The sequence below is a fragment of the Myotis yumanensis genome, unplaced genomic scaffold (assembly GCF_028538775.1).
Source record: "Myotis yumanensis isolate MYYU_CA2020_CCGP unplaced genomic scaffold, mMyoYum1.0.hap1 SCAF_23, whole genome shotgun sequence".
Taxonomy (NCBI): domain Eukaryota; kingdom Metazoa; phylum Chordata; class Mammalia; order Chiroptera; family Vespertilionidae; genus Myotis; species Myotis yumanensis.
In genome coordinates, this window is record NW_027223774.1 from 13,216,643 (window position 1) to 13,244,298 (window position 27,656).

General features: G+C 55.6%; 1 protein-coding gene across 5 annotated transcripts in view; it reads right to left on the bottom strand.

The window, feature by feature from the left end:
* MARK4 (microtubule affinity regulating kinase 4) overlaps positions 1–27,656 on the bottom strand; it is a 30,685-nt gene that overhangs the window by 1,821 nt on the left and 1,208 nt on the right. Inside the window, exons 2-17 of one of the 5 annotated variants that reach the window (XM_070402295.1) lie at positions 23,717–23,917; positions 21,755–21,808; positions 21,619–21,667; positions 20,841–20,906; positions 20,690–20,760; positions 19,501–19,557; positions 16,830–17,066; positions 12,631–12,750; positions 12,113–12,212; positions 10,575–10,684; positions 10,312–10,471; positions 6,271–6,488; positions 4,065–4,168; positions 1,996–2,274; positions 1,748–1,827; positions 764–808 (exon numbers count right to left, since the gene is read on the bottom strand). In XM_070402295.1, the coding sequence (XP_070258396.1) occupies positions 764–808; positions 1,748–1,827; positions 1,996–2,274; positions 4,065–4,168; positions 6,271–6,488; positions 10,312–10,471; positions 10,575–10,684; positions 12,113–12,212; positions 12,631–12,750; positions 16,830–17,066; positions 19,501–19,557; positions 20,690–20,760; positions 20,841–20,906; positions 21,619–21,667; positions 21,755–21,808; positions 23,717–23,917 (1,951 nt within the window). Of the gene's footprint in view, positions 1–763; positions 809–1,747; positions 1,828–1,995; positions 2,275–4,064; positions 4,169–6,270; positions 6,489–10,311; positions 10,472–10,574; positions 10,685–12,112; positions 12,213–12,630; positions 12,751–16,829; positions 17,067–19,500; positions 19,558–20,689; positions 20,761–20,840; positions 20,907–21,618; positions 21,809–23,716; positions 23,918–27,656 lie in introns of all 5 variants that reach the window. The other 4 variants (XM_070402293.1, XM_070402294.1, XM_070402292.1 and 1 more) reach the window with 4 other exon arrangements.

A 27,656-nucleotide genomic window follows, 5' to 3' on the forward strand; every position in this document is an offset into this window, starting at 1 on the left:
TGATTGGCTCAAGGATGAGCACATGATTATATCTGACCAATCAGAATACTCCATCCCTCTGGCCATAGGTATTGGTTGGACATGTGACCAGGCCCCAGCCAATGAGAGTCAGTCCTGGGACTTTGTTGGAACTACTGGGGCAGTTCTTTACTTCCACTGGGGTGGGGTGGGGGGGTGTGTGTGTGGTCCCTAAACTGGTATCGTGTCAAACTAAAGTAGGGCTCGGCAAAGTATAGCACTGCTTGCTTTTTGTAAATAAAGTTTTATTGGAACGTTAGCCAGACCCATTCGTTTGTATTGAATATAACTACTTTTGTGCTACAATCGCAGAGCTGAATAAGCATGACAGACTGACTAGCCCTCAAAGTCTAAACTACTTTCTACCTGGGGCTGTTAGACTCTGTCTGCCACCAGCTGGCCCAGAGCTGCTGGCCACCACTCTGCCTCATTGGATGAGAGGAAAGGAGGTGTGGTGTCTACAGGGGGAGGAGCCAGTTATGGATGGGAGAGGCTGAAGTTAGAGAATGTCAAGAGCAGGTGCTCAAGGACAGGGAGGAAATGAGGGGCAATCGGCAGCGCAGAGAGGAAGAGCTGCTGGCAGAGAAGGGCGGTCACAGGGGGATTCAGGGAGTTGGCCTTAAAGGATGAGACTCAGTTCCGTCTAAGGACCAGGGGGCAGCGGGGGAGGGGCTGAGGGAAGCGGAGTCTGAGGCACGTGAGGGAGAGGGACAGTGTGGCAGTCAGGGGAGGCACATGCACTTACCTTGTGACCTCAGGTCCCCCGATTCTCTCAGGTTCGTCTGAGACCCTAGGGGAGGAGAGGGGGCCAGAGTGTTTAATCTGGACACAAGGAGCCTCCGCTCGCCCACCCCACCACCTCCAAGACTCTGGCAGCCCTGCCTTGGCCCCCGTGCCTCCCTGCTGGCTGGAGCTGGGCAGGGGAGGGCCTGGAGTCGGATTTGCTCTCCTTTTCCAAGCCCAGAACGGGAGTCCATTCTGAAATGGTTAGTGCAGGTCGTAGGAAAGATACTGAAGAATTCGGAAGACAAAAGAACAGGCAGGTGGGCAGAGACAGCCACGTGTAGAAGGGGCGACACACACACGCACCCCTTCCTCCGGCTTTGCTCCAACGACCCTCCTCCGGGAGGCCGGCCCCTTTAAAGCTGCTCCTTCCCTTTCCACAGCCTGACCCCCCTCCCTGCCCTCGTTTCTCTTTCGTACTTGTCGCTACCTGACAGTCTACGTATTTTACTTATTTACTGTTCACTGTCTGGGTCCCCTGGTGGAATGCTGGCTCCGCCCGGGCAGGGCTTGGCAAAGTACATCTTGTTCACTCTCCTGCAGGGCCCAGGATGGTGCCAAACACAGCAGGTGCTCAATGAATAGTAATGGCAAACGTTTATAAAGCATTTTCCAAGGCAACATTCTAAGCTCGGTCCACACAGCACCTCACTTAGTCCGCACAGCAACCCTATGAGGGAACCACTGTCACCGCTATCCCCTTTTTAGAGAAAAGCGAGCCCCAGAGAGGCCAAGTGACTTGCTCAGGTCACTCAGCAGAGCTGGGGTCTAAACCTCATGAGTCTGGCTCCAGAGGCCAGACTATTGTTTATTAAATGAGTAAGTGACCCCCCATACAGACCGCCTCTCCCATTCACAGCACCCCCGCCCCGCACGCCTGCACGCACAGCTGGGACATGCAGACAAGGAGCAGAGCCGGTGAGAGCAGAGGGTGGACAGGACTTACTGATCTTGGATCCCTGGGGCAAAGAGGCGCCCGAAACGCAGCGGTTAGAGTTCTGCCGTTTAGAGGGGTCGAGGGTAACCCTGCAGTGTGAGGAGGGAGCGAAGGGTGACGGAGGAGGAGGAAGATGAGGAGGAGGAAGTGGAGGAGGAGATGATATCGAGGTAAAGGAGGCAGAGTTGAGTAGAAGACAGGTTAGGCCCATCAGCCCCCAACCGCGACCCCTGTCCCCCACATCCCGTGGGGCTCACCTTCGGGTCAGTTTGGAGGTCAGCTTGGTAAAGAGGTTGGTGGTGGGGCGGGGCCGCCCGGTGGGCAGGGGTGTGGCCTCGTGGGCCAGTGTGGGAGAGGCAGGGGGCCCGTTCTGCACGCCCCCACCTCCCCCGCCCCCTGCCCGCCGGTCCCGGACCTGGCCACCGTGGAAGGTGCTACGGATGGTGGAGCCCCGTGCCAGGCGGCTCCGCTCCCCTGATGGGGGAGCCAGGCTGTGACTGGAGGGGGAGGCGGGGGGCACCCGTGGGGTACCCGAGCTGTGGGCAGAGAGGAACAAGTCAGAGAGGGACCCAAGGCAGGCCACGTCCCCAGTCCCGCTGATTCGTCACTGTCCTGAGGTCAGAAAGTTCTCCCAGCCAAGAGCTCAGAGGCAGGGCGAGCTGTGCAAGGAAGCTGTGTGCTGCACCACCCCCTCCAGAGTCAGCCCTCCTTACCTGTCCCTTCTTCACACAAACTCTACCCGCTCCAAACGGCCCCTACCCCAGCCCTCCTTTCTCCACACTTAGCTATTGAATAGCTTCACATACATTTTTGGGTGAATCCTTTGCTATTTGCCATCCAAACCTCAGGAGCCAAATCAACTTTGCAAATGCTTTGCTATCTCAACTTCCATTATCCAAACTTGGGAAATGAATAGATGCATACGACAAGGGTACCTATATTCATTATAACCATCTCTCAACAGGCGACAATAAAGAGGAAGGGACCTGCTTCTTGACTCTCTCAAGATGGTGTGTGAGCAGTGGTGGCCCCACTGTCCCAGAACCCTCCTCTAGCCCCTCCACCTCTCCCAGTTCTCACAGGAGGCCCCAACTCCAATCTCCATCCTTCCAGGGGCCCCAGCACCAGCCTGGATCTCAAAGAGGGAACCCTGACTGTGGCAGATGCCACTACCTCTCCCTCAGAATCCTTCTTGTTTTCTATAGTAATCAAACCTTTAACGAAGAGTATGAGTACCGCACAGGGCCACCCGGCCAGAGACTACATTTCCCAGCCTCCCTTGCAGCTAGGGGTGGTCATATGACTATGCTCTGGCCAATAGAATAAAAACAAAAGTGCTTGGTACTATTTCTGGGTCTAAAAAGAATGCTGTTTGCCCTCTACTTTCTTTCCACCCCCTTTGGCTCTTTGGGAAATGGTGGCAACTGCCGCAGCGGCCTGAGACCCGGATGGGAGCCTCATGTTGAGGCTGGCAGACTCAATCTGGGTTCCCAGAGGACTACACCTCCACCTCATTTAAGCCATGATACCTTGGGGTCTCTTTGTTTCAGCAGCTGAGTCCATAGCCTAACTACACACTGGCTCTTGACTAGAACTGGAAGGCCATGCATTACTGTGATTACAAACAGACTCTAGAGTCAGTCTATAATCTGCTTCTTGCCTTACCAGCTGTGGTGCCCTGGACAGTTTACTTAACTTTTCTGTATCTCATTTTCTCAGCTATAAAATGGATACCGGGATCCACCTCACAGAGTTAAGGGCATTCAACCAGCTAAGGTGCAGAGGCCTGGCCCAGGGTTCCTGCCTGATGAATTATTATTTTTATGTCCCTACAGTCCTGGTGGGCAGGAGTGTCACTATCCTGAAGTCCCCCCACCCCGACTCCGGGACCTGAACTCTGACAGGAACAAATTCATCCCTTTCATGCCGCAGCCAGTCTGCACTGGTTCCCTCACTCGCCAGCTGGAAGAGACTGAACAGACACGAGCAAATAAGTTTGAAAACAAGCCAACCAGAGGATGTGGAAGCTGTGACATTCTGGGGCTTCTAAGTTCTAAAAATGGATCATTCAAAAAAAATAATAAACTCAGATTTCTAAGGCTCGTGGGCAGAGAACAGGGCAGACTGCTTCCCCGTGCTGACTAACTAATTAAGGGAGGAGGACTTTCAGGGGAGTCTGGGAGGGGGAGGACTCGGGCAGATACATACACTCCCCAGTACCCATGGTACCCCCGTCCCCCAACATCTACCCACCTCAGATCAAGGAGGCCCTGCTCACCTCATCCCACTCCCCGCTCCCCCTTCTCCACGGCCGCCCCCTCCGTACCTGTTTTCTTTGCCATTTGGCAACAGGGACGGGCGCTCAGCCCCTGGGCGTTCCGTGCAAACGTAGGTGTTCCTGCGGGTCATCATGCTGGGAGGGAGGTTGTTCTGTGAGAGACAGGGCCAGCAGGGGAGTGAGGGCATGATGGGATACTCCTTACCCCTCACTTTTACCCTCTCTGGCCTCCCTCATGATGAACAAGGAGAGGCCTGTGTGTAAACTGATGGTTGACTCTGGGCTAAAGGAACCAAAGACACGAGGCTCCTGGGCCCTCCCAGCAATCCAGGCTGAGTCACAGGAGGCCCCTGGGGCTGGGAGGTTCCAGGGGCAGCCTCGTCCACCTCTCTCCCGCCTCACCACCCCTTGGTACAGACCAGCACTTTTTTTTTTCCCCAACAAACTTTTAGAACATATTCATGCTACACGGTGTCTCTTCGCTTTGCCTTGGCACAGACGGTCTCATCTGCTTGGATATTCCTCCTACCTTCCCTGACTCACTCCTCTGTACATCTGAGGTGTTGCTTCATGATCTACCCCCACCCCCAGCTCCAGCCTGAGTCAGGTGCCGCCTCTGGCCTCCCCGAAGCAGCCTTCAGCACTCTGTACTGCAACATCTGTTCACATGTACATCCCTCCCTCCCAGAACCGTGAGCTCTCGGAGGACAGAAATATCGTATCGGGATTATGTCGCCTCATAAACTGCACTGGGAAGTGAGCCTCTTCTTTAATTCAGGCTGTTTGTCGAAGACTGGTATTTTTTATGCTTGGAAGAATTCCGCCAGTTTAGAGCCATCTGTGTCTGGAATTTTCTTTATGGGAAAGTTTTCAATTCTGGAATCAATCTCTTTAATAAGAATATACGACTGTTCAGGTTTCCTATTTCTTTTTGCTCAGTTTAGCTCACTGTGTCTTTAAAGGCATTTGTCCATTTCAGCTAAATGGTCAAATCTACTGGCTTAAAGTAGTTCCTACTACCTTCTTGCTATCTCTTTATGTTACAGCACAGTCCCCTTTTCATCCTGATATTGGCAATTCGTGTTTGCTATCTTTTTTCTCAATCAGCCCTGCTCGGGGTCCAGTGCTGTCACCAACCTAAGAACCAGCTTTCGGCTCTGTTGATTTTTTCTCTAATGTACATTTGTTTTCCCTTTTATTGACTTCTCTTCTATAATTTCCTTCCTTCTCCTTTCTGGAGGCTAATTGCTGTTCCTTCCCTCCCTTCCTAAGCTGCGGGTTTATCTGAACACTAACAGTAGCTCTCAATGAGCACGTACTGAGCCAGACACTGTGTGAAGGACTTTAAGTACAAGATTCTCATCTCACAAGGACCCAAGTTTTTTAATGAGCTCATTTCACAGGATGGAGTCCTACAGCTCAGAGAGGTAAAGTCACTTGCTCAAGGACACACAGCTCATCAGTGTAATTCAAACTTCGGTCTATATGGCTTCAGAGTCCGGACCACTTTCCTAGTACCTGCCTGCACGCTGGTCTCCCACTGTTGAGGGTGTTTGGCTCCCCCAGCTGCACCCTGCCACTCCAGGAAGCTACAGAAGAAGCCAAGTGCTACACTCCTCAGACTCGTCAGCAGCTCAGGTTCTGGACAGGAACGGGTCCTGCCAACCTTCGCACGCATGAAGCCCCGACTTCTGCTCTCACAGGCCAGGTCCTGCGGCCTCTGCTTCGGCAGGGCCCCCACCCCATCTTCCAGGTGCTGGATGTCACGGGGCCTCTGGCTGAGGGTGAAGTCCTGGAGTCTCGCACTGCAGCCATGACCGTGTGCTCTGGAATTCAACAAACTGCCGGCAGCCTCAGGGGGCAGCTCCTGGTGGGTCTGGTCCGCTGACAAGGTGTCATTCCCACAGGTCTAGGCTTCTGCCTGCTTCTCCAGGCCTTCCTACTATTTTATAAGCACCACACCTAGTTACCTCTATTAAATCCTTCCTGCACGCTGTATGCCTCTTTCGGACACTGAATGCTAATTTACACATTAGCATCAAGCACAAGATCAGACAAAGAGAGAAGGCTCAGCAAATGTTTGTTGAATGAATGAATGAATGAATGAGTGAACGGATGTAACAAGGAGTCCTGTGTGGTGGTCTGGGGAGCAGGACGGGAAACGCCAAGGTCTGAAAAAATGTGAGCCCAGTGGCATCTGCAGGCCGGGCCTCAGGTGGCCGTACCTGACCCTGCCCCAGCCCCGGCCACTCACAGGGGTGCTCGTGCTGTCCTTCCGCCGCTCCGGGATTTCTGCTTTGTTGGGGTTGTGGGCACTGCTGACCATCGGGCTGGAGGGGGGCAGCCCTCGGCTCCCGCTGCCCGCAGCACTGCAGCTCGCCTTCCGGCTCGGCAGGCGCTCCTCCTTCAGCTCCGCCTCCCCCGTGCTGGTTGGGCTGCGCTTGGGGTGCAGGGGTGTGGGGGATGGGCCGCCTGGTGGAGGGAGGGGACGGTTAGGGCTGGCATCACCTGGAAAAGCCAGAACCTACACTGGGTGACCCTGGGAACCTCCGCATTCCTCCCTGGGCCATATCTCTGTGTAGGCGACTCTGACAGGGGCTGTCAGATTGACCCAGAAACTCCAGAGTGATCCGAAGCATGAGACTGGGAACAGCCTAAACACCGCTTAACAGGCAAATCCTATCTAATAAAAGAGCAATATGCAAATTAACCATCACTCCATCACAAAGATGGCGATGCCCAGTCCCCTCAGCCCTGCCGCTGAAGTGCCAGGCCTGTTGGTCAGGCAGGTGGCAGGGAGCGGAGGGGGAAGGGCCGAGTGGTGAGGCATTGCTGCTGGAGTGTCTGGGCCTGTCACCTGGCCGGGGGCCGCGGGGGCCGAGCGGCGAGGCATGATCCACTCACTCTGGTGGCCAATCCAGCCTTGCTGCTCTGCCGCCGATGGAGTGTCCCGAGGCAGCGGACACGGGAGGGAGTGAGGCAGTGGAGACGGGTGGGCTTCGCTCTGGCTGCAGGAAGCCCTATTCTTGCAGGAATCTTCCTGCAATGGGCCTCTAGTAGTTAATTAAATCAAGTCATTCCACACAATGGAATACTATGCAGCCTTTAAGAATGAGAAAGCTCCGCCCAGCTGATGTGGCTCATTGGTTGAGCATCGACCTATGAACCAGGAGGTCACCATTTGATTCAGGTCAGGGCACATGCCTAGGTTGCAGGCTCAGTCCCCAGTAGGGGGCGTACAGGAGGCAGCTGATCAATGATTCTCTCTCATCATTGATGTTTCTACTTCTCTCTTCCTCTTCTTTCCTCTCTGAAATCAATAAAAATAAAAAAAATAAAAAGAATGATTATGTAACAATAGAGTGATCTTCAAGACAGGCTGCAAAGCAGGCCTACACTGTGCTATCATTTGCATAAAAAAGGAGAAAAGTGCCTATCTATACATATCTACTATATCACCTTGTTCATATATGAATATCTCCAAAGAGCTATCATCTGCATCAAAAGAGGAGAATGTTACCTGTACATTAAATTAATATGTTAACATAATATTTATATCTTTGTATGTCCCTTTTCTTTCTCCTTTTCATCTTCTCTCTCTCTCTCTCTCTCTCTCTCTCTCTCTCTCTCTCTATATATATATATATATAGATAGATAGATACACACACACATTTATTCACCCAAGGATATTTTTCCCATTGATTTTTAGAGAGAGTGGAAGGGAGGGGGGGAGAGGGAGGGGGGGGGGGGGGAACACCACTGCAAGAGAGACACGTTGATTGGTTTTTTCCCGCACATGCCCCAACTGGGGCCAGGAATGGAACCTACAACCCAAGTATGTGTCCTTGACCAGGAATCGAACCCAGACCCTTCAGTGCTTGGGATGAGGCTCTAACCACTGAGAAACACTGGCCAGGGCTACCTCATTATCTATCTATCTACATAAAAACCTAATATGCAAATAAACCGAACGGTGGAACAACTGGTTGCTATTATGTGCGCTGACCACCAGGGGGCATGCGCGGAACATGGCAGGTGTCAGCAGCAGGTGGCAGAGCACAGAACATGGCAGGTGTCAGCCACAGCGGGATGGTGGAGCAGGTGAGTAGGGGAGCCAGACCAAGGTAGGGTGCTGGTCGTTGTCATCGAGGCGAGCCTCTGCTGGTTACAGAAAATTCTTTGCTCCCATGTGCCACGGTCCCGCCAGGCGCTTGCACCTACTGCCAGTGCCAGTCCCGCTCACACCCGCTGCCGGGGCCAGAGCCGCCACTTGCACCTGCTGCTGGCGCCAGCACTGGCCCCTATCACTCGGCACTGTCAGTGGGTGCAAGTGGCGGCTGCAGGCCCTGATCACCCCTCAGGGCTTCTCCACCTCCCCCTGCTCCTGAGGGGTGATCAGGGCCAGCAGCTGACTCTTGCGCCTGTTGCCGGCAACGGCCCTGCTCGCACCCACTGCCAGTGCTGGAGCTGCCGCTTGGGCCCACTGCCGGTGCCCGGCACCGGCCCTGATCTCTTGGTGCCATTAATGGGTGCAAGTGGCGGCTTCTGGCCCAGAATGCCCGAGTGCTTTTCCACCTCCCCCTGCTCCTGAGGGGCGATCAGGGCAGCAGCCGTCGCTTGCATCCACTGACAGTGCTGGCCCCACTCGCACCCGCTGCTGGCGCTGGCCCCAATCGCTCCATGCCATCAGTCGGTGCGAGCAGGGCTGGCACCAACAGTGCATGGGAGCGGCAGCGGCAGCAGCTCCCGCCAGCAGACAGGGGACTGGGGACCAGGGCCATGGAGGGAGGGGTTGGGCAGGGGCGTGGAGGATGGCCTGAGACCCGCCCCTGGGTCTACCACAGCCTTGCAGCCCACAGTTCCTTTCAGGGTGCACGAATTTGTGCACTAGGCCCCTAGTATATTTATAAATAAAACCTCTTCAAAAGAATGTATATAATCAATGTATACTCAAATAAATTCTTGAAATTTTTTTTTTAAAAAAAACAATGTATATAAAACCAGTAACAGTGGCTGCCTCTAAGGAGAACAAATGGGGTGGGGGTGGGGCTCGCAGAAATGTGTTGAACGAAAACTGTTTTACTGTTTACCCTTTGCGTACTACCAAAATTTAAAGCCTGTGACTGTTTTAATTTCAAAAACAAATCTGGCCCCTTAGAACATCTTAGGAATTTATGGTTTCAGAACCAGGGGATTAAACATGTTCTAGAAGTTCAGTCAGAACTGCTAAATCCTCAAGAACCTTAATGGTCACCGTCCAAGGACAGTAATCTCCATGACGACAGACGGGCACCGACAGACACGGGCACCGTCAACGATCCTTTCCCTGAGAACCCTGGGAGCCCAGGTCTCCATGCGGGGCTTTAGGGGGTATAGTGTTGTACCAAAGGATGTTGGAGTCACAGCCTCTCTAGCACTTTCTGGGCCAGTCTTGCTATTTAAAGGGGTGGGGGAGCCCTCGCTGGCTTGGCTCAGTGGATAGAGTGTCGACCTGCCGACTGAAGGGTCCCCAGCTCGATTCCAGTCAAGGGCACATGCCTGGGTTGTGGGCTTGACCCCCAGTCGGGGGGTGTGCAGGAGGCAGCCGATCAATGATTCTCTTTCATCATTGATGTTTCTATCTCCCTCTCCGTCCCTCTCCCTTCCTCTCTGAAATCAATAAAAAATATATTTTAAAAACAATAAAAAACAAAGGGGTGGGGGAGCCCTGGCCGGTGTGGCACCGGTTGGGCACCAACCCACGCACCAAAAGGTTACCAATTTGATTCCCGGTGAGGGCACGTGCCTATGCTGTGGGCTCGATCCCTGGTAGGGTGTGTGCAGTGTTTCTCCCTCTCTCCCCCTCTCCCTTTCTCTCTCTCTAAAAATCAATAAAAAACCTTTAAAATAAGATAAAAAAGGGGGCGGCGGGGGAAGGAGACCCAGAGGAGGGGAATGGCTGGACCGCCCAGAACCACACTGAGCTCCTGACACTCCTCTCCAGGTACAACTTGAGTTGGTCTCCAAAACCGAAAGGTAAGGAACCGAGGGACTGGGAAAAGATAAGGTGAGATAAGGAAGAGAGGAAGGAGAAACCAAACGAGCAGAGGAAGCGAGACACGGACAGTGTCTGCTCTGGGTCTGGCTGCTTTTCCGGTCTCTGATCCTGCCCTGAGCCTGGCTGTGCATTCCTGCCCCCAAGGCCCGTGCGATGTCCCTGCATCTCTATAAGCAAGTCCTCTCTTCGAGGCGATGGGCTCGAGCGGGTCTGTTGCTTGCTACCCGAGAGCCTGACTGTGGGGCGGCCATACTCACAGAAGTCGCTGTGCCTGCGCTGGCGGTGGTAGGTGGAGGAGGAGCTCCGCTGCCCTTTGCTGTGGCTGGTGCCTTTGCCGGAGCTTGTCCCGTTGGTGGTGTCGCTGGGCGCCCGCACCCTTGCCAGGGCCAGTGCTGGGGCGCCCCGGTCCCCGCCCTCCTGCAGGAGGACAGACAATGAGCCTCAGCCCATGTCCTCTCGGCCCCAGAAGTCCCTCCACCCCAGGCAGCCCGAATCCCACATGCCCCTGGTGCCTCCTGACCTCAGTCTTCCTGCCCAGCAGGAGGTAGGTGGCGGTCACTTCGTTGTACTTCTGGCTGGTCAAGGCCTCTTTGATTTCTTCCCGAGTGTAGCCCATACCCACCATCACCTCTGAGAGAGGGGGACGGAAAGGAGGCTCAGGCCCTTCCTTCCCACATCAGCGATGCCTACTCTTTGGCTGGTCCAGTGCCCACTGCCCCTTCTGCCAGGAGGACTCTGATTTTCCTCGGCAGAACATCCTTTCCCACGCAGATCACTCAGCAGATGCCTGCCTGCTCCAAGCCCCAAGGGCGGGAAGATGACCCAGGTCTGGCCAATCAGAGCATTCCACCCCCACGGCCAAACTGACTGGTTCAGGGGCGGCCAATGGGCACCAGCCTAGTGTTTTCGGTGGAACTGTAGGAAGTGGCTCTCTTCCTGACGAGGTGCCCAGACCACTAGGCTATGCTGCTGGCAGCTTGCTCCTGGCGGGAGGGCTGCCTGGAAATAAAGCTGTCACTTGGCAGATTCCCAACTGCCTCTGAGCACCTGGGTCCAGCTGTGTCTGAAGGCTGACATCCCGGCCTGTTTAGTTATGTGAATAACGTCACTCTTAGGTTAAACCATGTTACATTGCTGGTATTGATTTTTAAGCAAACGGCGATTTCGTATGCTTCGACCTCTTATTATTATCATCATCTGGTTTAAGCCAGAATGGCTTGGGCTTTCTGTTACTTACAACCAGGGAAGTCCTGATTAAGGACCTTCTGATGGTGGCCTCAGTTTCCTCAGCTGTACAATGGAGGGTTACTGGGTGGCCTCTAAGGGGCTTTTCCAGGGCTAATGCTTTAGGGGTCAAGTGTTCGAAGGTTCTGGGCTGGAGGGATGGGGACCAAAGGAGTGGAGGGTGAGTCACGGGCCAACGTAGGGACTTGCCCCAAACTCGCAGATTACCGATGGCCGTGCCCCAGCACTCAGGAAGTGCTCCGACATCCCTGTGTGTGTGTGTGTTTAATATACTTTTATTGATGTCAGAGAGGAAGGGAGAGAGGGAGAGACAGAAATGCCAATGATGAGAGAGAATCATGGATCGGCTGCCTCCTGCACGCCCCCCACCGGGGATGGAGCCCAAAACCAGGGCATATGGCCTTGACCGGAATCGAACCCGGGACCCTTCAGTCTGCAGGCCAACACCCTATCCACTGAGCCAAACCAGCTAGGGCCATTCTTTTGTGTTTGAATAGTCAAAGCTAACATACATCAGCACTCAGTACATGCCTGATATAAAGTGCAGTATGTAGATTATACTCCCAGTCAATTAATATTCGTAACACCCTGTAGGATAGGTCTATGAATATACCATTTTACAGACGAGGAAACAGACGCACTGAGAAGGGCAGCCACTTGCCCGGGGCCACACCACTCGGAAGCACAGCACAGGGACTGGTGCCAGGCTCTCGCTCTCCCCACGGCCTGGCCAAGTCGCTGAGGCACCAACCGGAGGGGTGGGGCTGGAGGGCTCCTCCCCTGGCCCTGGGGCCCGCGCCCGCTGATCCTCACCGATTCGCTTGGTGTCCCCGAAGTCCTCCTCCGGCTCTGTGTATGGCTTCAGCTCCTCACCCTCATAGCCGATATTGATCCATTTGTCTTTCATGATTTGCTGCAGGAATCGGAGCAGGGCAGGGGAGGGAGAAGAAATGTCAGGAGAAGCCCGGAAAAAATATAGGTACCCACCCCCACGGCCTAGCATCCCAGAAGTGAGGGCTTCCTGAGAGCGAGCACCTCCTCACCCCATTTCCCGGGGGCCCCCCCGCTGGAGCCTCCAGATGCCACCTCCCGCCCCCACATCATCTGGGTCCCCGGCACGCTGTAATCATCCTAGAAGCTCATTAGCTAATTACTGGCGTGGCAGGGAGTGGGCGAGGCTGCTGGGTCGGGGGGTGCATCAGGACGGGTCTGGGAGCCTTTTCCTGGGCTGCCCGGCTCCCCCCACCTTCCGGCCGAGGACCTTAGCAGGCGGGTGGGGAGAGGACAGGTGCAGGACAAGAAGGCAGCCGAGGGGTGTGGGGCCGGCTTACCTCCAGAGTACAGCGTTTAGCGGGGTTCAGCACCAAAAATCTGCGCAGGATGCTCTCACAGTCGGTAGACATATAGAAAGGGACCCGGTACTTCCCCCTGAGGACTCGCTCCCGCAGCTCCTGAGGGGACGGGGTTACTGGGGGAGGGGTCCGCCCCGCCTTCCCACCCCTCACACACACACTCATCTCTCACTTCTGTCCCAGTCCCCTCCCCGGACAGAAGTGACAGGAGCCCCGAGTCCCCGCCCTGAACGAGCCGGGTGAAACCCCACCACTCCCTCCTGACCTCAGTTCCCCATCTGTAAAATGGGAGTATTGTGCCAAATGCAGCAATTTTCAAAAAAATATTACCAGTTTAAAGCTACATAACTTCTCATTCAGAGGAAACCTTACAGAGAAAGTGAATTCTCTAAGCCAGGTGAGCAGGGAGGTGGCAGGTGAGTTAGCCTCTGGGCTCAGTCTGTCTGTCTGTAAACAGGGACCCCAGCACCCACTTCAGGGGCCAGGGAGTGAGTGGGTTTATAGCAGTAAGTGCCCAGCACGCGCTAGGCCCCGAGCAGCACTATTTAAACATTAGACGTATACAAGGGGAGGGGGGGGGACTCCTGCCCACGCCCTCCATCCCTGTACCTTCCCTCGGACGTGCCTGCCTGCCCTTCTGAAAAGCTCTGAGGCTCTGCAGGTCTCAAAGGATGAGCTCTCATCTGCTGACCTTTAAAAATAATTTTGTTTTGTTTTGTTAATTCTCACCTGAGGATATTTTTTTCCACTGCTTTTCAGAGTGGAAGGGAGGGAAGGGGGGGAGAAAGAGAGAGAAACAGATGTGAGAGAGACACGTTGACTGGTTGCCTCCTGCACACTCCCCGACTGGGGGTGGTGGGTAGGGAGCGAACCCACAACCCAGGTATGTGCCCCAAACTGGGAATTTAGCCCGAAACCCTTTGGTGCATGGGCAGGCGCTCTAACCAGTGAGCAACACTAGCCAGGGCTAAAATTTGTTTCAATTTATTGGTTGATTTTAAAGAGAGAGGAAGGGAAAGAGAAACAATTTGTTGTTCCACTTAGTTATGCATTCATTGGTTGATTCTTATATGTACCTTGACCGGGGATCAAACCCACAACTCTGCATATAGGGATGATGCTCTAACCCAGCGGTTCTCAGCCTGTGGGTCGTGACCCCATTTGGCAGTTGAATGACCCTTTCACAGGGGTCGTCTAAGACCATCCTGCATATCAGATTTTACATGACGATTCATAACAGTAGCAACATGACAGTTATGAAGTAGCAACGAAAATAATTTTATGGTTGGGTCACAATATGAGGAACTGTATTTAAAGGGCCAGAAGGTTGAGAACCATTGCTCTAACCAGTGAGCTACCCGGCCAGGGCTATGCTGACCTTTTTTTTAAGGGCTTTGTCTGAGGAGCCCTAAGGCTGTGCAGGAGAAAATGAATCCCACGCTCCATGGCATGGCGGACCAGGGAGAGCCCTTTCCGTCCTGCATAAAGACCCGAGGGAGAGAGAAATGGGGAGGGGGGAAGCCATCTGCCAGGGCCGGGGCCAGGAAGAGGCGTGTGCCTGGGCAGCCTCCTGGGTCTGCAGATCGTTACAGCCCGAAGGGTCGTGAATATTTCATCATCATGAGGATCGCTTTCAGGCCTCTCACCCCGAGACGCAGAGCTCTAAGTGCTTTCCGAATATTACATCTGTGCTCACGATAACGCTGTGAAACAGGGTCGCGATGCCTATTTTCCAGACCAGGAGCCTGAGGCCCAGTGAGGTTGATCACTTGCCCTGGGGTTGTACAACCAGAACATGGCAGGGCCCAGGGCTCCGGAGCCTGCACTGTGACCACTGCACCGCACTGCCTGTCACATGGCAAGAGCAGCCATCGGGCCACTGCCACCACCACCAGAGCTGCCCCAAGCGTGGCGCCCTGGCCAGATGCCAGGTCCCGGTGAAGGGCTATACACTCAGTGTGGCGTGTCTAAGGTCACTCAGCAAGGAAATGACAAAGCCAGGACTTGTCCCAGCTGTGTGTCTCCTCTGCCCAGCAAGGAGGTGACAAGGGCCTGGGGCAGGTGAGCCGCTGGCCTGGTCCCTTGACAAGGTCTCCTGGCCCTGGCTGGTGGCAGTGTGGTGGGAGCGTTGTGGTTTAGATTCCCGGTCAAGGGCACGTGCCTGGGTTGCAGGTTACTCCCTGCCCATGGGATGCGGTTCACTCCCTGCGTGCAGGAGGCCGCCAGTCAGTGTGAGAGACACATCGAGTTTCTCTCTCCCCGCCTCCTCCCTCCCTCCCTTCCACGGTCTCTGAAAAAGCAATGGAAAACACATCCTCTGGGGAGGAGGAACCAAACAAAGAGAAGAGGGAAGGTCTCCTGGCTCATGCTCGGGGCGCAGAAGGCTTATTCTGTGACAGTGAGCCCTCTCCTGCCTCAGCTCAGCGCATGCTCGGTCGCTGCTACAAGCTGGTCCTGCAGTCCTCCCTGGACAGAGCGGGAGACTGACCCTCAGAGGGGCCGCCGCTCAGCCGAGACCACGGTGAAGGGCTCCCTCCCCCTCACCACGCGGCCTCTGCTCTGATGGCCTGTCCTCAGCAAGGACTTCCTGCCTCCTGCCCGTCCTCCGGGGCCACTCTGAGCAGGGCCGGGCGTTTCTGCAGTGAATTCCCACCCGGGTCCAATGGTGAGAACACACGGGCACCCACTGAGGCAGGTTCTGCAAGGTAACCGGCGGAACTGGACAGCAACGCCATGTGAGGAAGGACATAAGAAGGCGGAGGAACGGATCCCGGTGGAAGGAGGCTAAAGAGATAGGACCAGAGAACGCCACGCGGGAGCCGGGGCGATGCTGGAGCAGAAAGGGACCACCAAGGATGTTCCTGGGACGACCAGAGGAATCTGAGTGCAGACCCTGGGTGAGAGGCCGGGACGCACCGTCGCTGGATGTGCTGGGAGTGAAGGCGGACGGGAAAGGCCTGGTCTCAGGAGACAGCTGCTGTACGTCGCCTTTTAGGGATAAAGGGCATCCTGCCTGGCCGAAGCCGGTTTGGCTCAGTGGATAGAGCGTCGGCCTGCGGACTGAGAGGTCCCAGGTTCGATTCCGGTCAAAGGGCATGTACCTGGGTTGCAGGCACATCCCCAGTGGGAGATGTGCAGGAGGCAGCTGATCGATGTTTCTCTCTCATCGATGTTTCTAACTCTCTATCTCTCTCCCTTCCTCTCTGTAAAAAATCAATAAAATATATTTAAAAAAAAAAAAAAAATTAAAAAAAAAAAAAAAAAAAGGGCATCCTGCCTGCAACTAACTCCCAAACGTTCCATTAATAAGGAGGATGGCAATGACATGCCGTGAGCACATATGGACACGACAACTGCGGCAATGCTAGCGACGCGCATCTCCTGAAATTTGTTCTCGCTTGCAACCTTTCTGTAGACGGGCAATGTTTCAGAATAAAAAGTTCAAAGAGAAAAGAAAACCACCGCACTAGAGCCCCCCCCTACCACGCCATTCCCACCCTTCCCGGCTTCCCCCTAGCACTGGCCAGCATCTGAAATAATACATCGCACTTATTTACTCGGTTTTTGGCCTGGCTGTGCTGCTGGAATGTCGGTCCATGAGGGCAGGGTTTTTGTGTGTTAAGTGCACAATTCAGTGGTTTTTAGTACGTTCTGAGTTGTGCAATCATCACCACAATCTATTTTAGACCATTTGATCACCCCGAGAGAAACCCTGTTCTCCCACTTCCCCATCCTCCCCTAGCCTTAGGCAAACGCCAATCTGCTTTCTGTCTTATGGACATTTCATAAGAGCGGAATCGTACAACGCGTGGACTTTTGTGACTGGCTCGTCCCACTCGGCGTGTGTGCAGGGACGGCCCCTGGTGTGGCACGTGTGAAGGCGGCGGCTCCTGCCTCTCTGGTCCACACAGTATCTGCAACACCCAAAGCAGCCTGACCCAGGGTCGACGGCCAATAAAAATGGACTGAGCGAGCCAGGATTTGAATCCCAGCCCGCCGGCCGCAAAGGCCCCGCCCTGAACCCCGACACAGCACGGTCCATCTGGGATGGCCCTGCCTGACCCCGCACTGTCACATGACCTCAGGCCAGCCCGCCCCTCTGCACGGAGCCGTGTTGGGACGAGGCCCAGAGAGCTCCTCCCAGGAGAGTAAGACCCCACGCCAGCCCCGTCCAGCACCTTGAGGTTGTGCCCGTCGAAGGGCAGGGAGCCGCTGACGAGGGTGTACAGGATGACGCCCAGGCTCCAGATGTCCACCTCCGGCCCGTCGTACTTCTTGCCCTGGAACAGCTCTGGGGCGGCGTACGGGGGGCTCCCGCAGAACGTGTCCAGCTTCGAGCCCAGCGTGAACTCGTTGCTGAAGCCAAAGTCGGCGATCTTGATGTTGGCCTCGGCGTCCAGCAAGAGGTTCTCAGCCTGGGAGGGAAGGAGAGGGCCGAGGGTGGACGTGTGCAGTGGACAGGAGCACGGGTGCCGGAGCTGACCCGCCCAGACCGACTGCGGCCTGGCCCCGACTCCCTGTGTGACCCTGGGCAGCAACTGACCTCTCTGGGCCTTGGTTTCCTCCTCCATAGAATGGGGGTAATCACAGTCCCTACTTCAGAGAATAGAGTGAATCTGCATAAAAGGCCTAGAGCAGTGGTTGGCAAACTGCGGCTCTTTGGCCCCTTGAGTGTGGCTCTTCCACAAAATACCGACTTCTGCGCATGGGCCACGAAGTTTCAGTCGCACTGTACGTGTGCACCCGCACGTGGTATTTTGTGGAAGAGCCACACTCAAGGGGCCAAAGAGCCGCATGTGGCTCGCGAGCCGCAGTTTGCCGACCACTGGTCTAGAACGATATTCGCACCCGTTAAGTGCCATGTAAATTTAGCTATTATTGCCCACGTGGTCTGCAGAGCTGGGGGTCCTCAGGCCCACACCTGCCCTTCTCTGAGCCTCAGTTTACCCGGCAGAAACTAAGGTGAGACTGACTATTCAAGACCCATAAAAATGAAAACATCCATTTGATCTAATACTCATTACACACCCACCACACACCAGGGGCTGTGGACTATCATTTATTTTATGAGTGGCTGCATGACACCGGGTTAAAGAGGACAGATTCTGGGAGGACCTTGGCATCAGATGCCATCTCCGCCACCCACGCTCGGTGTCTGGGAGGGGAGGGCCGAGGGTGGACGCGTGCGGTGGACGGAGCACGGGCGCCAGACTTGGGTGGGTTGCCAGACTTCTCTGTGCCTCCGTTCCCCCGTGTAAGCTGAGGATGCCGCAGCAGCTGCCTCAGAGGCGGCTGCGGGGTGAGGCATACAGCACCCACCACAGTGTATGGGACACAGTCGGCACTCGCACATCTTTGTACAGTTAAGAGGTTTGCTCTGGCTTTGGTGGCACGTGTTCCTGTAATCGCCATTTCAACAGTCGAGGAAACGGAGGCTCAGGGAGATGCCTCATGTCCGCAGCAAGACAGCGGCAGCGCTGGCATCCAAGAGGCCTGGCCTCCCGCAGCCGAGCGTGGAAGGAGCCTCAGCACCTGCCTCTCCCGGCTTTGTGACTAAACTCAGCGCACAACACCCACCGTCAGTGTGGCCCGTCCCAACACGGCCCTGCCCGGGCCCACGCCTCCCTCCCTCCTGCTTCCCCACCTCTGACCCAACAGGAGGATAAACCCACAAACCCACTTCTCAGAGAGCCTTCCCCAACCCCCACCCAGCTCTGAGGTGGCACTGCCCTTTGTGGCGTGTGAAGCTCCGCAGTCCAGCCCCTGGTCTGGGCTGGTCTGGGCTGGTCTGGGCTGGTCTGGGCTGGGCTGGGCTGGCGGTCCCTCTGGTGCACTATCAGGTCCTGAAATCCAATTGTCAGCCACTTCCAGGACCCTCCACCAGGGGGCGCGCCTCCTCCAGGCTGATCTTCACCACCATTGTTACCCTCACAGGGCACCTTAGAGGTGGCTTCCTCAGAGGGTAGGGGGGTACTTCAGGGCAGCACAGGGAGAAGGGGCTTTTAGAAGCTTCTCCAGCCATTTGACAGTGGAATTTTATGTTTTTTGAATCTAATAATAATTTTAAAAGTTGGGCTTGTATTTTGTACATCTTTTTTCATTTCATTTTTATTGTGCTTTACCAAAGTACCTGTCCCCACCGGATAGGGAAACAAGGCTGGCCCCTTCTGAAGAACCTTGAGAAGCCCTCCCTTAGAGCACAGGGCCTGGCACATAGTAGGTGCTCAAGGAATCAGGCAAGCCGACTCTATTCGAGGCACACAAACGTTTATCTCTGGTCTAAGAGGAGAAGTACTGAGATGTGGGGTTCTCTCAGGTGGGAGGTGTGGAACGGGGACCCCGGGACCTGAACTACGAGGGGCTGCCCCTACTCAGCCGCTGAGTCCCTTTCCCGCCGGGCACTAGCTGTGAGGGTTCTCGTGCGTCCTTCTCAAGCCCGAAGATGCCCGGGAGATGAGACCTGGAGGCAGGGTGACTGTAGGGCTTTGAAATCTCAGTTCTCAAAGATTCCCGAATGTTCTAAAGTCTGACAGCCAAGGCTCTGAGTGAGGACTCTCTCTCGCCCAGTGTCCTTGTCATCCAGTGTCCTTGTCTGGGACACACGTAACCTCGGCGTCTAGGACACTCTGTTTCTTCCTCTTTGTTTGTTCCTCCTGACCCCACCCCTGACTCGCTCCCCGCTCTGCTGGCCTTGCTTTTGCCACGAAAGGCTTGGGACGAAGGCCAGGGGCCCTGGGTGCTGAGGGAGGAGCCTGTGGAGAAAAGGTGGCCTGTGGAAGAGGGTACAGGCGAAGCCCGGGGGACCGGAGGTGGGCTGAGCTGGGAGCTGGTGGTGGGGAGGGGGCTCACCTTCAGGTCCCTGTGGACAATGTTTTTCTGGTGACAGTAGTGCACAGCCGATACAATCTGGGGGAGAGGAGGGAAGGTCAGTTACCTGAGGCCCCCAGCCCCCAGCTTCCCTCAGGGACCCTGTGAGCCCACTCACACCAAGGCTCTGGACCCAGGCCTCCCCGAGGCCCAGGGTGATGCAGCACTTGCATATCCCATCGCCCCGACTCAGTCACGGCGGGAAACGCTGCGGGACCTGCGGACACACACCTCCCCTCGGGCACCCAGCCCTCACCCGCAGATATCAGGACACCCTCCCGGCAGCGACCTCGGAGCAGCACACGGGGACTAGCCCCGCCTGACTTCCACGTCTGGACACATGCATGAGGAAGGGGCACACCTGCAGGTGGACCTGTGGCCCCACACACCAGGGCTGAAGCCCTCCACGTCCCAGGCAGCTGTGTCAGGACTGCTGGACAGTCAGGGGCTGACACCCACCCTCAGATCCCTGTACCCATCAAACCTACACCTGCTAAGCACTTGGCTACCAGGCACCCTCGCATCTGTATTCCCTCTTACCCACACACTTGGGCACCCTCACACTTGCGTGTCTTTTCCCAGCACCCCGACATCCTCACACCTGCATGTCCTCTTACTTACACCCCATTGCCACATACACCCCATTGCCACATACCTGGACAGCAACACCTTCTTATCCACCTGGACATCCTTACACCATACACTCTTGTTCACCAACCTATATACCCACACCTGGCCCCCCTCACCCATACTCAGGCTGCACGCACACTTTCCCCCACACATCGACACACTTACAAACCTGGGCACTCACATACCTAGTTCTCACACATCTTTAAATCCACAGTCCTCCACTCACACCTCGGCACCCTGGCACCTCCAGGTCCCTTTAGCCACACTTCCACACCCTAGGCACACCCTCGCACCCACATTCCTGACACCTGCACACCTGGCACCGTCCTGCCTGACTCTCTCACCCACTGAACTGGGCACCTGCACAGCTACATCTGGATATCTTCACACCTGGGCATCTGCACACCCATGGACACCCAACTCTCTACCTTCACCCCCACCCCCACCCCCGCCGTCATTGGACAATCCAGATCCACGCCCAGCAATCAGACTCTCGTCCCCAGGGACCCCACCCAGCCCCACCCACAGCCTTAACCCCAACCTGTCGGAACTTGGCTCGAGCTTCCTTCTCCTTCATGCGGCCATGTGACACGAGGTAGTCGAATACTTCTCCTGCAGGGCAGAGGCCGAGGGGGTGAGGGTGGGGTGTGGAGGGGGCACAGCGAGCAGGGAGGGGCGGGGAGGGGTCTCACCAGCACTTGCATATTCCATCACCAGGTACAGCGTCTTCTCGGTCTCGATCACTTCGAAGAGTTTCACTGCAATGGCGGGGGGGCGGGGCAGGTTATGCAGGAAGAGACCCCGCCACCCACCACACTCGTAACTGTGTGGATGGCTGAGCCATGACACCCTCACTCAAGAACACTCAGTGGCTCCCTACTGATGGCAAGACTTTCCTCTCCTCAGCCCCACGTTACACCTCTTATATATTCTCTCTCACAAATGTCAGCTCAGCTCCATGCAACCAGGGATTTGTGCCTGTTTTCTCCACCGCTGTATCCCCAGCATCTGGCACACAGTGGCCACCCGATCAATATTTACCGAGTGAAAAAACAAAGGATGAGTAAGTGGCGCGGCCACATCCCGGCCAGACCAAATCCTGCTTCTCAGTAACAAGCCCCCTCTCTCTCGCCTAATGACAATGGCAATGACCATGGTTGCTACTGATGACAACAATCAGACCGGCTCCCACAGCTTAATGCTGAGCTGAGTGTTTCGCATGCACAATCTTATCCAATCCTCACAAGGACCTTGAGAAGGCCCCACCTCACACCCCCCGCAGAGGAGGAAACTGATGCTCGGAGAGGGTAAGTGACTTGGCCAAGGCCACAGAGCCCGTGAGCAGGGACAGCGCTGTGAGAAAACAGGTCTTTCTAACGATTGTAACTGCCAATCCCGCAGTGCCTCAACTCTCCCCGTGCCCTGGTGCCCTGCTGGGCAGCCTCGGAGCCCACGCCCTGCCCTCCTCACCGATGTTGGGGTGGTTTAGGCCCTTCATGATACGAACTTCTCGGAACAGCTGGAAGAAAGGGGAAAGAGGGTGGGTGGTCTTGAGGACCCTCTTCCCAACCTGACCCCCACGCTGCTCCCTCTCCCTGGGCCTCACCTTCTGCAGGCTGCTGGGGTTCAGCTGGGTTTTGTCAATGATTTTGATGGCAACCTGGAGGTGAAAGAAAGGGGGGAAGGTCAAGGTACCCCAACTCAAGATCACCTGGGATGGCCTTCCTTTACCCCCTCTCACAGAAAAACCTCAGCCTGGGCCATTCCTCGTGGATAGGGAGCCGGGTCTCAGGACCTTTGCACATGCTGTTCCCACCGTGTCCAGTGCTACCCTTACTTTTATAGGGAAATAGTCCCTATTCTGCAGTGAGGCCTGGATGGGGCTGCTCCAGGGGCCTGTGTGAGTGTGTGACCGAGACCTTAAGGGGGACCTTTGTGAGGGCATCTCAGAACATTCATCCCCCCCCATCTTTGTTTTAGATGCACAGACTGGGGGACAATAAACAATAACTGAAGCTAACCTCACCGACCAGTCACACGTGCGTTACCAATGATAACTCTTCTAATCCTCACAGAACCCCTGTGAGAGGAGTGCTAGAATGACCCCCACTTTACAAACAGGGAAACTGAGGCACAGAGCCGTTCAGGTACCTGGCCAAGGCCATGCGGCGAGGAAGTCTGCAGGCTGGGACCTGAACTTCTGCAGCCTGACAGAGTCTACCTCTTAAACACTTAGAACTACATGTGCACATTTATGGTTTTAAAAGAACTCTGAGGTGGTCACCACGTGGGGGGATCAGACTGCTACTGAACTCTCCTTATATTTACTTGTAGCTGAGATTTTATCTTGAATTTCACCTGGGATAGAGCGCCGTAAGTTTTGCCATAGTGAGGGCCCTGTCAATCTTAATCCAGCTTTAAGTCTATAGCTTTTACAAAGGGTTTTGGGGCCACCCCAGGCCCCCTGGATTACAAGTCTTCCCCTGGGAGGCCCTGTTCCCTTGGATGCCAGTCCTCTCGGAAACCCCTGGAATCATGTTCAAGATCCACACGAGGGAACGGCCTGTTCTTTGTGGGGGAGAGGGTCCCTGGCTGTCCTCACATTCTCACGAGAGGGCTTCTAATTTGTCAAACATTTTGTTCGCCAATACTGAGACGATCATATGGTTTCTCTCCTTGAATCTGTGGATGTGGCAAAATACATGAATAAATTGTGAATCTGCAAAGAACTGTGCATTCCCGGCTAAACCCAGCTTTGCCATCACACGGCTCTCTGCCCGCTGGACCTCTGTTCACATGTGAGGCTGACATCGCCTTCTCAGCTGCTTTTGCGATGGTTGCTGAACTTGCACTGAACACCCGTTGGCAGCGGAACCTCTTTCTTTAGTCTCCGGAAGGACCGGCATAAAATGGGCATGTTTGGTACAATTTGCCCATAAAACCACTGGGGCCTGGTGTCTTTCGTGTGTGTGCAGCATAGACAGCGAAAGGGCAGGAGAGGGTTCGTCCGAGGCGGGAGAAATCAAGCCCGTCGTTTGCTTAAAATGGAAGGCGGTGCGGAGGAGTCCTGAACCCACCCACCACCTTTTCTCCTGCTGAGTGTGAGTTGGAGGCCTCATATCTAGGTTCCCCGTCTGCCTGGGCCCTTTCTGCAGCAGTGTTGCCACCCGCAGGGCGTAGGGGGAGGAAGGGAGAGTGTGTACTTGAGAACTCCAATGAACCTTGTGTTCTCAAGATCACTGGAAGACCTGCTGGAGTCCAAGTCCACTATGAAAACAGGGCGGTGCCCAGGCTCAGACACAAAGGCCACACAAATTATTAGAAACACCACGCACAGCTCTGCCCGTGATCTGCGATTTCTGGCCATCTCAGGGATGCCTGAAACGGCTTCTCTTCTCCTACTTGGGCTGCTCTGGAAAAATCTGAGATGTTCTGATCTGTCCTAAGGAGAGGCAGGGACTCACCTGAGGTCCCAAAGGAAAACGGGGGCCAAGCCCACCGCGCCCCACCGCCCACCAAGCGCAGGTGCTGCAGGCCTGGGCCCAGCCGCGCCCGTCCCCTCACTCACCTCCCGGCCGGTGAGGATGTGCCGGGCCAGCTTGACTTTGGCAAAGTTGCCCTTCCCGATGGTCCTCAGCAGGCGGTAGTTGCCCACGTGGGGCTGCTCCTCGGGGCAGGAGGCGATGGAGTTCCGGCAGCGGGCACCCAGGGATCGGCTGGACCAGGACGGCCCCTTGTCCGAGGAGCGGCTACTGCCCAAGGTGCCATGCTGGGTGGGGAGACGGAGCGTGAGCCTCGGGCAGCGCCCGGCCAATCCGCCTTCAGCGGAGCCAGCGCTGGGGTGGTTAACTCCAGCCACGGCCGCTTCCCGGGCCCAGGCCGGGGAGAAGCCAGATGCCTCTGGGTCTCCCCTCTCTCTCTACAAAAGGACACCTCCGAGAACAAAGACGCTGGGCACCCGCCAGCTCTGCAGCATCCAGGTTCCCAGACACCAGGCCTCTTCTTCAGCCCTCCCTGTACTCAGTCTACCCACAACTTCCCTTGCTACCGGGACCTCCACCAGCTCTACAGTATTTTATTCCAAATGCTGCAGCCCTCAGCCCCAATCAACGTTGACCTCAACCTGGTCTCAACACTCCACCCCGACCCTCACTGCCTCCAACATTCTGTTTTCTCCATCCCTGTCCCCATGCCAGCCCCCAAATTCGATTCCAAACCCAAGTGTCAATACTATATTTTGTTCCCAGTTTAGTTCCCCTAACAATTTCTTCTGATCTCAAATTCAAGGCCAAACACGGTCACCACGTGTCTTTCACTCTGCCCTGACATCATTCTAGCCCCACTGTAACATTCCTTAAACATATTCTTGTTCCCTCCCTCACTCCCCGCCCCTCCTCAACACTGTGGCTCCCTTCGAGCCCTGACCGCTGCCTCCCCCGCCATCGCTCCTATCTGTCCCCAACACTCTGTTCCGGCCATCCTGTCTCTCTCCCCTGCAGGTCACCTGCGTGCCCAGGCTGCCCTGTCCTGATTGTGAGCCCCAGGGACAGTGCCTCCCTTTCAGGGCTGGGGCCCAGGGTGCAGGCGACAGAGGCAGCCACAGGCCCCAGCCAGGCCGGCTCTGCTCGGACCCTGTGCCCTGCTCAGAAAGCTGAGGAAGAGAAGGACAGGTAAGCGAAGAGATGAGGGCCTGGGGCTGCTCTTTGAAGGACATCTGCCAGGCCACTTAGCAGTGATGATGACCAGTATTTAATGAATGCTGGCCATTAATGCAACATCAACCCCATTTTACATGGGGGGAAACTGAGGCCCAGAGCCTGGATCCGAGCCCAGACAGTTCCCCCGGAGTTGTTCTTCCCCATCACCAAAACCATGTCTCACACGGCCACACTGTTTTTATTAAGCAGCTTTTCCTAGGGGCCAAGTCCTGGGCCAACACACACCTGCATCCTCTTATTCCAGAGGAGAAACTGAGGCTTGGGGAGAGACAGGGCCTTGTCAAGGTCACACAAGAAGCAGAAATCGAATGTTCCCCACACAGGGCAGGAAGAACCACCCCGCTGAAGCCCTGGCTTCCAATGTGGGTCCAATTAGGATCAGCGTTCTGCAGAAAGGGACCCCAAGGCTGAGACAGGGTCAGTACCCTGCCCAAGGTCACAGGGCAGGCGGAGCAGAGCACCTGGGATTCAAACTGGGGCCTGTAGACTCCTGGGTGCCGAGCTCTTTCCCACATCCCACTGGGCTGCTCACCACCCCGGCCTCCTCTGGGGGGAGGCAGGAAGGAAAGTGGAGATCCCGGCTGATAAGGCCCCGGATCCCAACCGAGATAACAGCTTGGAGAAGAATCCCCATCAGGTGGCACCAGGGGAGCCAACTGGGTGTGGGCTGGCACCCCACTGAAGGCAGTGCAGCCGAGGGACCCCTGCAAGGGGCAGCTGGGGCAGTGGGTGACAAAGCCCCCAGGGGCCGGGGGCGGGAGCTAAAACTGGCTGGCACCACCAGCTGGCCCAGCTCCCTCCCGCCGGCTGGCGCCCCAACACCAGGGCCTGTTGCTAGGGAACCTCCCGAGAGGCTTGGGGGTGGAGGGCCTGGGACTTGGGGTGGGGTAGCATGACCCCACATGGCTACCACCATGGTGAACACGTGGCAGGAGAGGGCACTGCAACCTCAGATTCCAGAGGGAGAGACGTGACCCTGGCCAGGACTGACAGGAAGGCCTCACACACTAGAGAGGAGAAGGGGACCAGATCTCCCCAGATCCCCACTAGGCACAGATCTCAACAATGAAACAAGGAAGTACTCAGGTGAGCCCCATTTTACAGATGACTAAACTGAGGTTCAGAGAGGTGAGGGCACTTGCCTGCGGTCACACAGTTAGGGAGGGATAGAAACTAGATTTGAACCCATGCTCATCTGAATAATCAAAGTAATAATAATGATTAATAACAGCAGCTATGTGCTTGACCTTGTCCGTTTTATTCACATAATCTCCTTGGCTCCTTAAAACATCTCTAATAGGGAGGTGCTATCATCACTCCCATATAGAGATAAAGAAACTAAGGCTTGCCCTAGCCGGTTTGGCTCAGTGGATAGAGCATCGGCCTGAGGACTGAAGGGTCTTGGGTTCAATACCGATCAAGGGCACATGCCCGGGTTGGGGGCTCGATCCCCAGTAGGGGTCATGCAGGAGGCAGCTGATCATTGATTCCCTCTCATCATTGATGTTTCTATCTCTTTCCCTCTCCCTTCCTCTCTAAAATCAGTAAAAATATATTTTTTAAAAAATAAAAGTAACTGAGGCTTAGCCCTTGCCAGGTAGTTAGTTCAGTTGGTTAGAGTGTTGTCCTGATATGCCAGGGTTGTAGGTTCGATCCCCGGTCAGGGTGCATTCACTTGCAACCAATGAATGCAAAAATAAGTGGGACAACGAATAGATGTTTCTCTTTCAAATCAGTGAATAAAAATTTAAAAAATATGTAAATAACAGAAACAGGCTCTGAGCAGGGAGTGGATCTGTAGGCTCACGAACCACGATGACAGCGCTGGGTTGAGAATCCACGGCCGTCTGACTCATCCCCACAGGCACAATAGTGTGAGCACGTGCGGAGCGCGTCCTGTGTGCCGGGCTCTACTCGGATCAGCCCAAGTAATCCTCTGACTCAAGGGATCACCCCCACTTCCCAGGGCAGGCAACTGAGTCTCCGAAAGGGAGAACCAGGAGCCTGAGGACACAGGCACACCAGCAGGCAGGGCCAGCACTTGAACCCAGCCAGGCCTGTGGGCTCCCTGGCACTTTTTGTAGTGACTGGGGGTGGGGTGCGGGGGGGCTAGGGGTACCTCATTGGAGACTCCAAATCAGAGTCTGCCCTATGGTATGATGGGTGGCAGGGGTGGCGGCGATCTCTGTGAGGGAGGGTCCTGCAAGGTGAAGGAGCAGAGAAAATCTCTCTGGTGGGGATCAGGAATGAGATGGGCTGGGGGGAGCAGGGACCTGTCAGAAGGCTGGGGGGGGGGGGGTGCGGGGGAAGGGACAATAACCCAGCTGGGAGAGTCTGGCATTGGTTGGTGGGAGGGTCTTCAGAAGCACCGAGGGCGATCAGAAGCCAGGGGAGTGGGGAGGAGGGTCTCTCAGGGATGGCTCTGGGCTGTGGTCTAGGGACGGGGGCCTGGGGATGATAGGAAGGGTGCAGGCCATGGGACGGTGGCAGGGAGGGGCCGAGGGTCCCTGGGCCAGGGGCCTGCGTTGAGGAAGCTCCTGGAAGCCAAAGAAGGGGTTCTGTAGGAGCAGCCTTTGGAAAGGTCTGGGGTCTGCAAGTCCTGGGCAAGGGGAGCCCAGAGGGAAAAAGGCTGGGCCTGTCGGGGTGAAGGGGCCTAGAAACTGGAGGGGAACGGCTTCCGGAAGACAAGACAAGAGAGCTGGGAGCCAGGGCAAGGCCAGAGGCTTGGAGCCCAGGAGTCTTCTGGAAGGAGGGCCTGGGGTCAGGCCGTGCAAGCTGGGGAAGACAGCC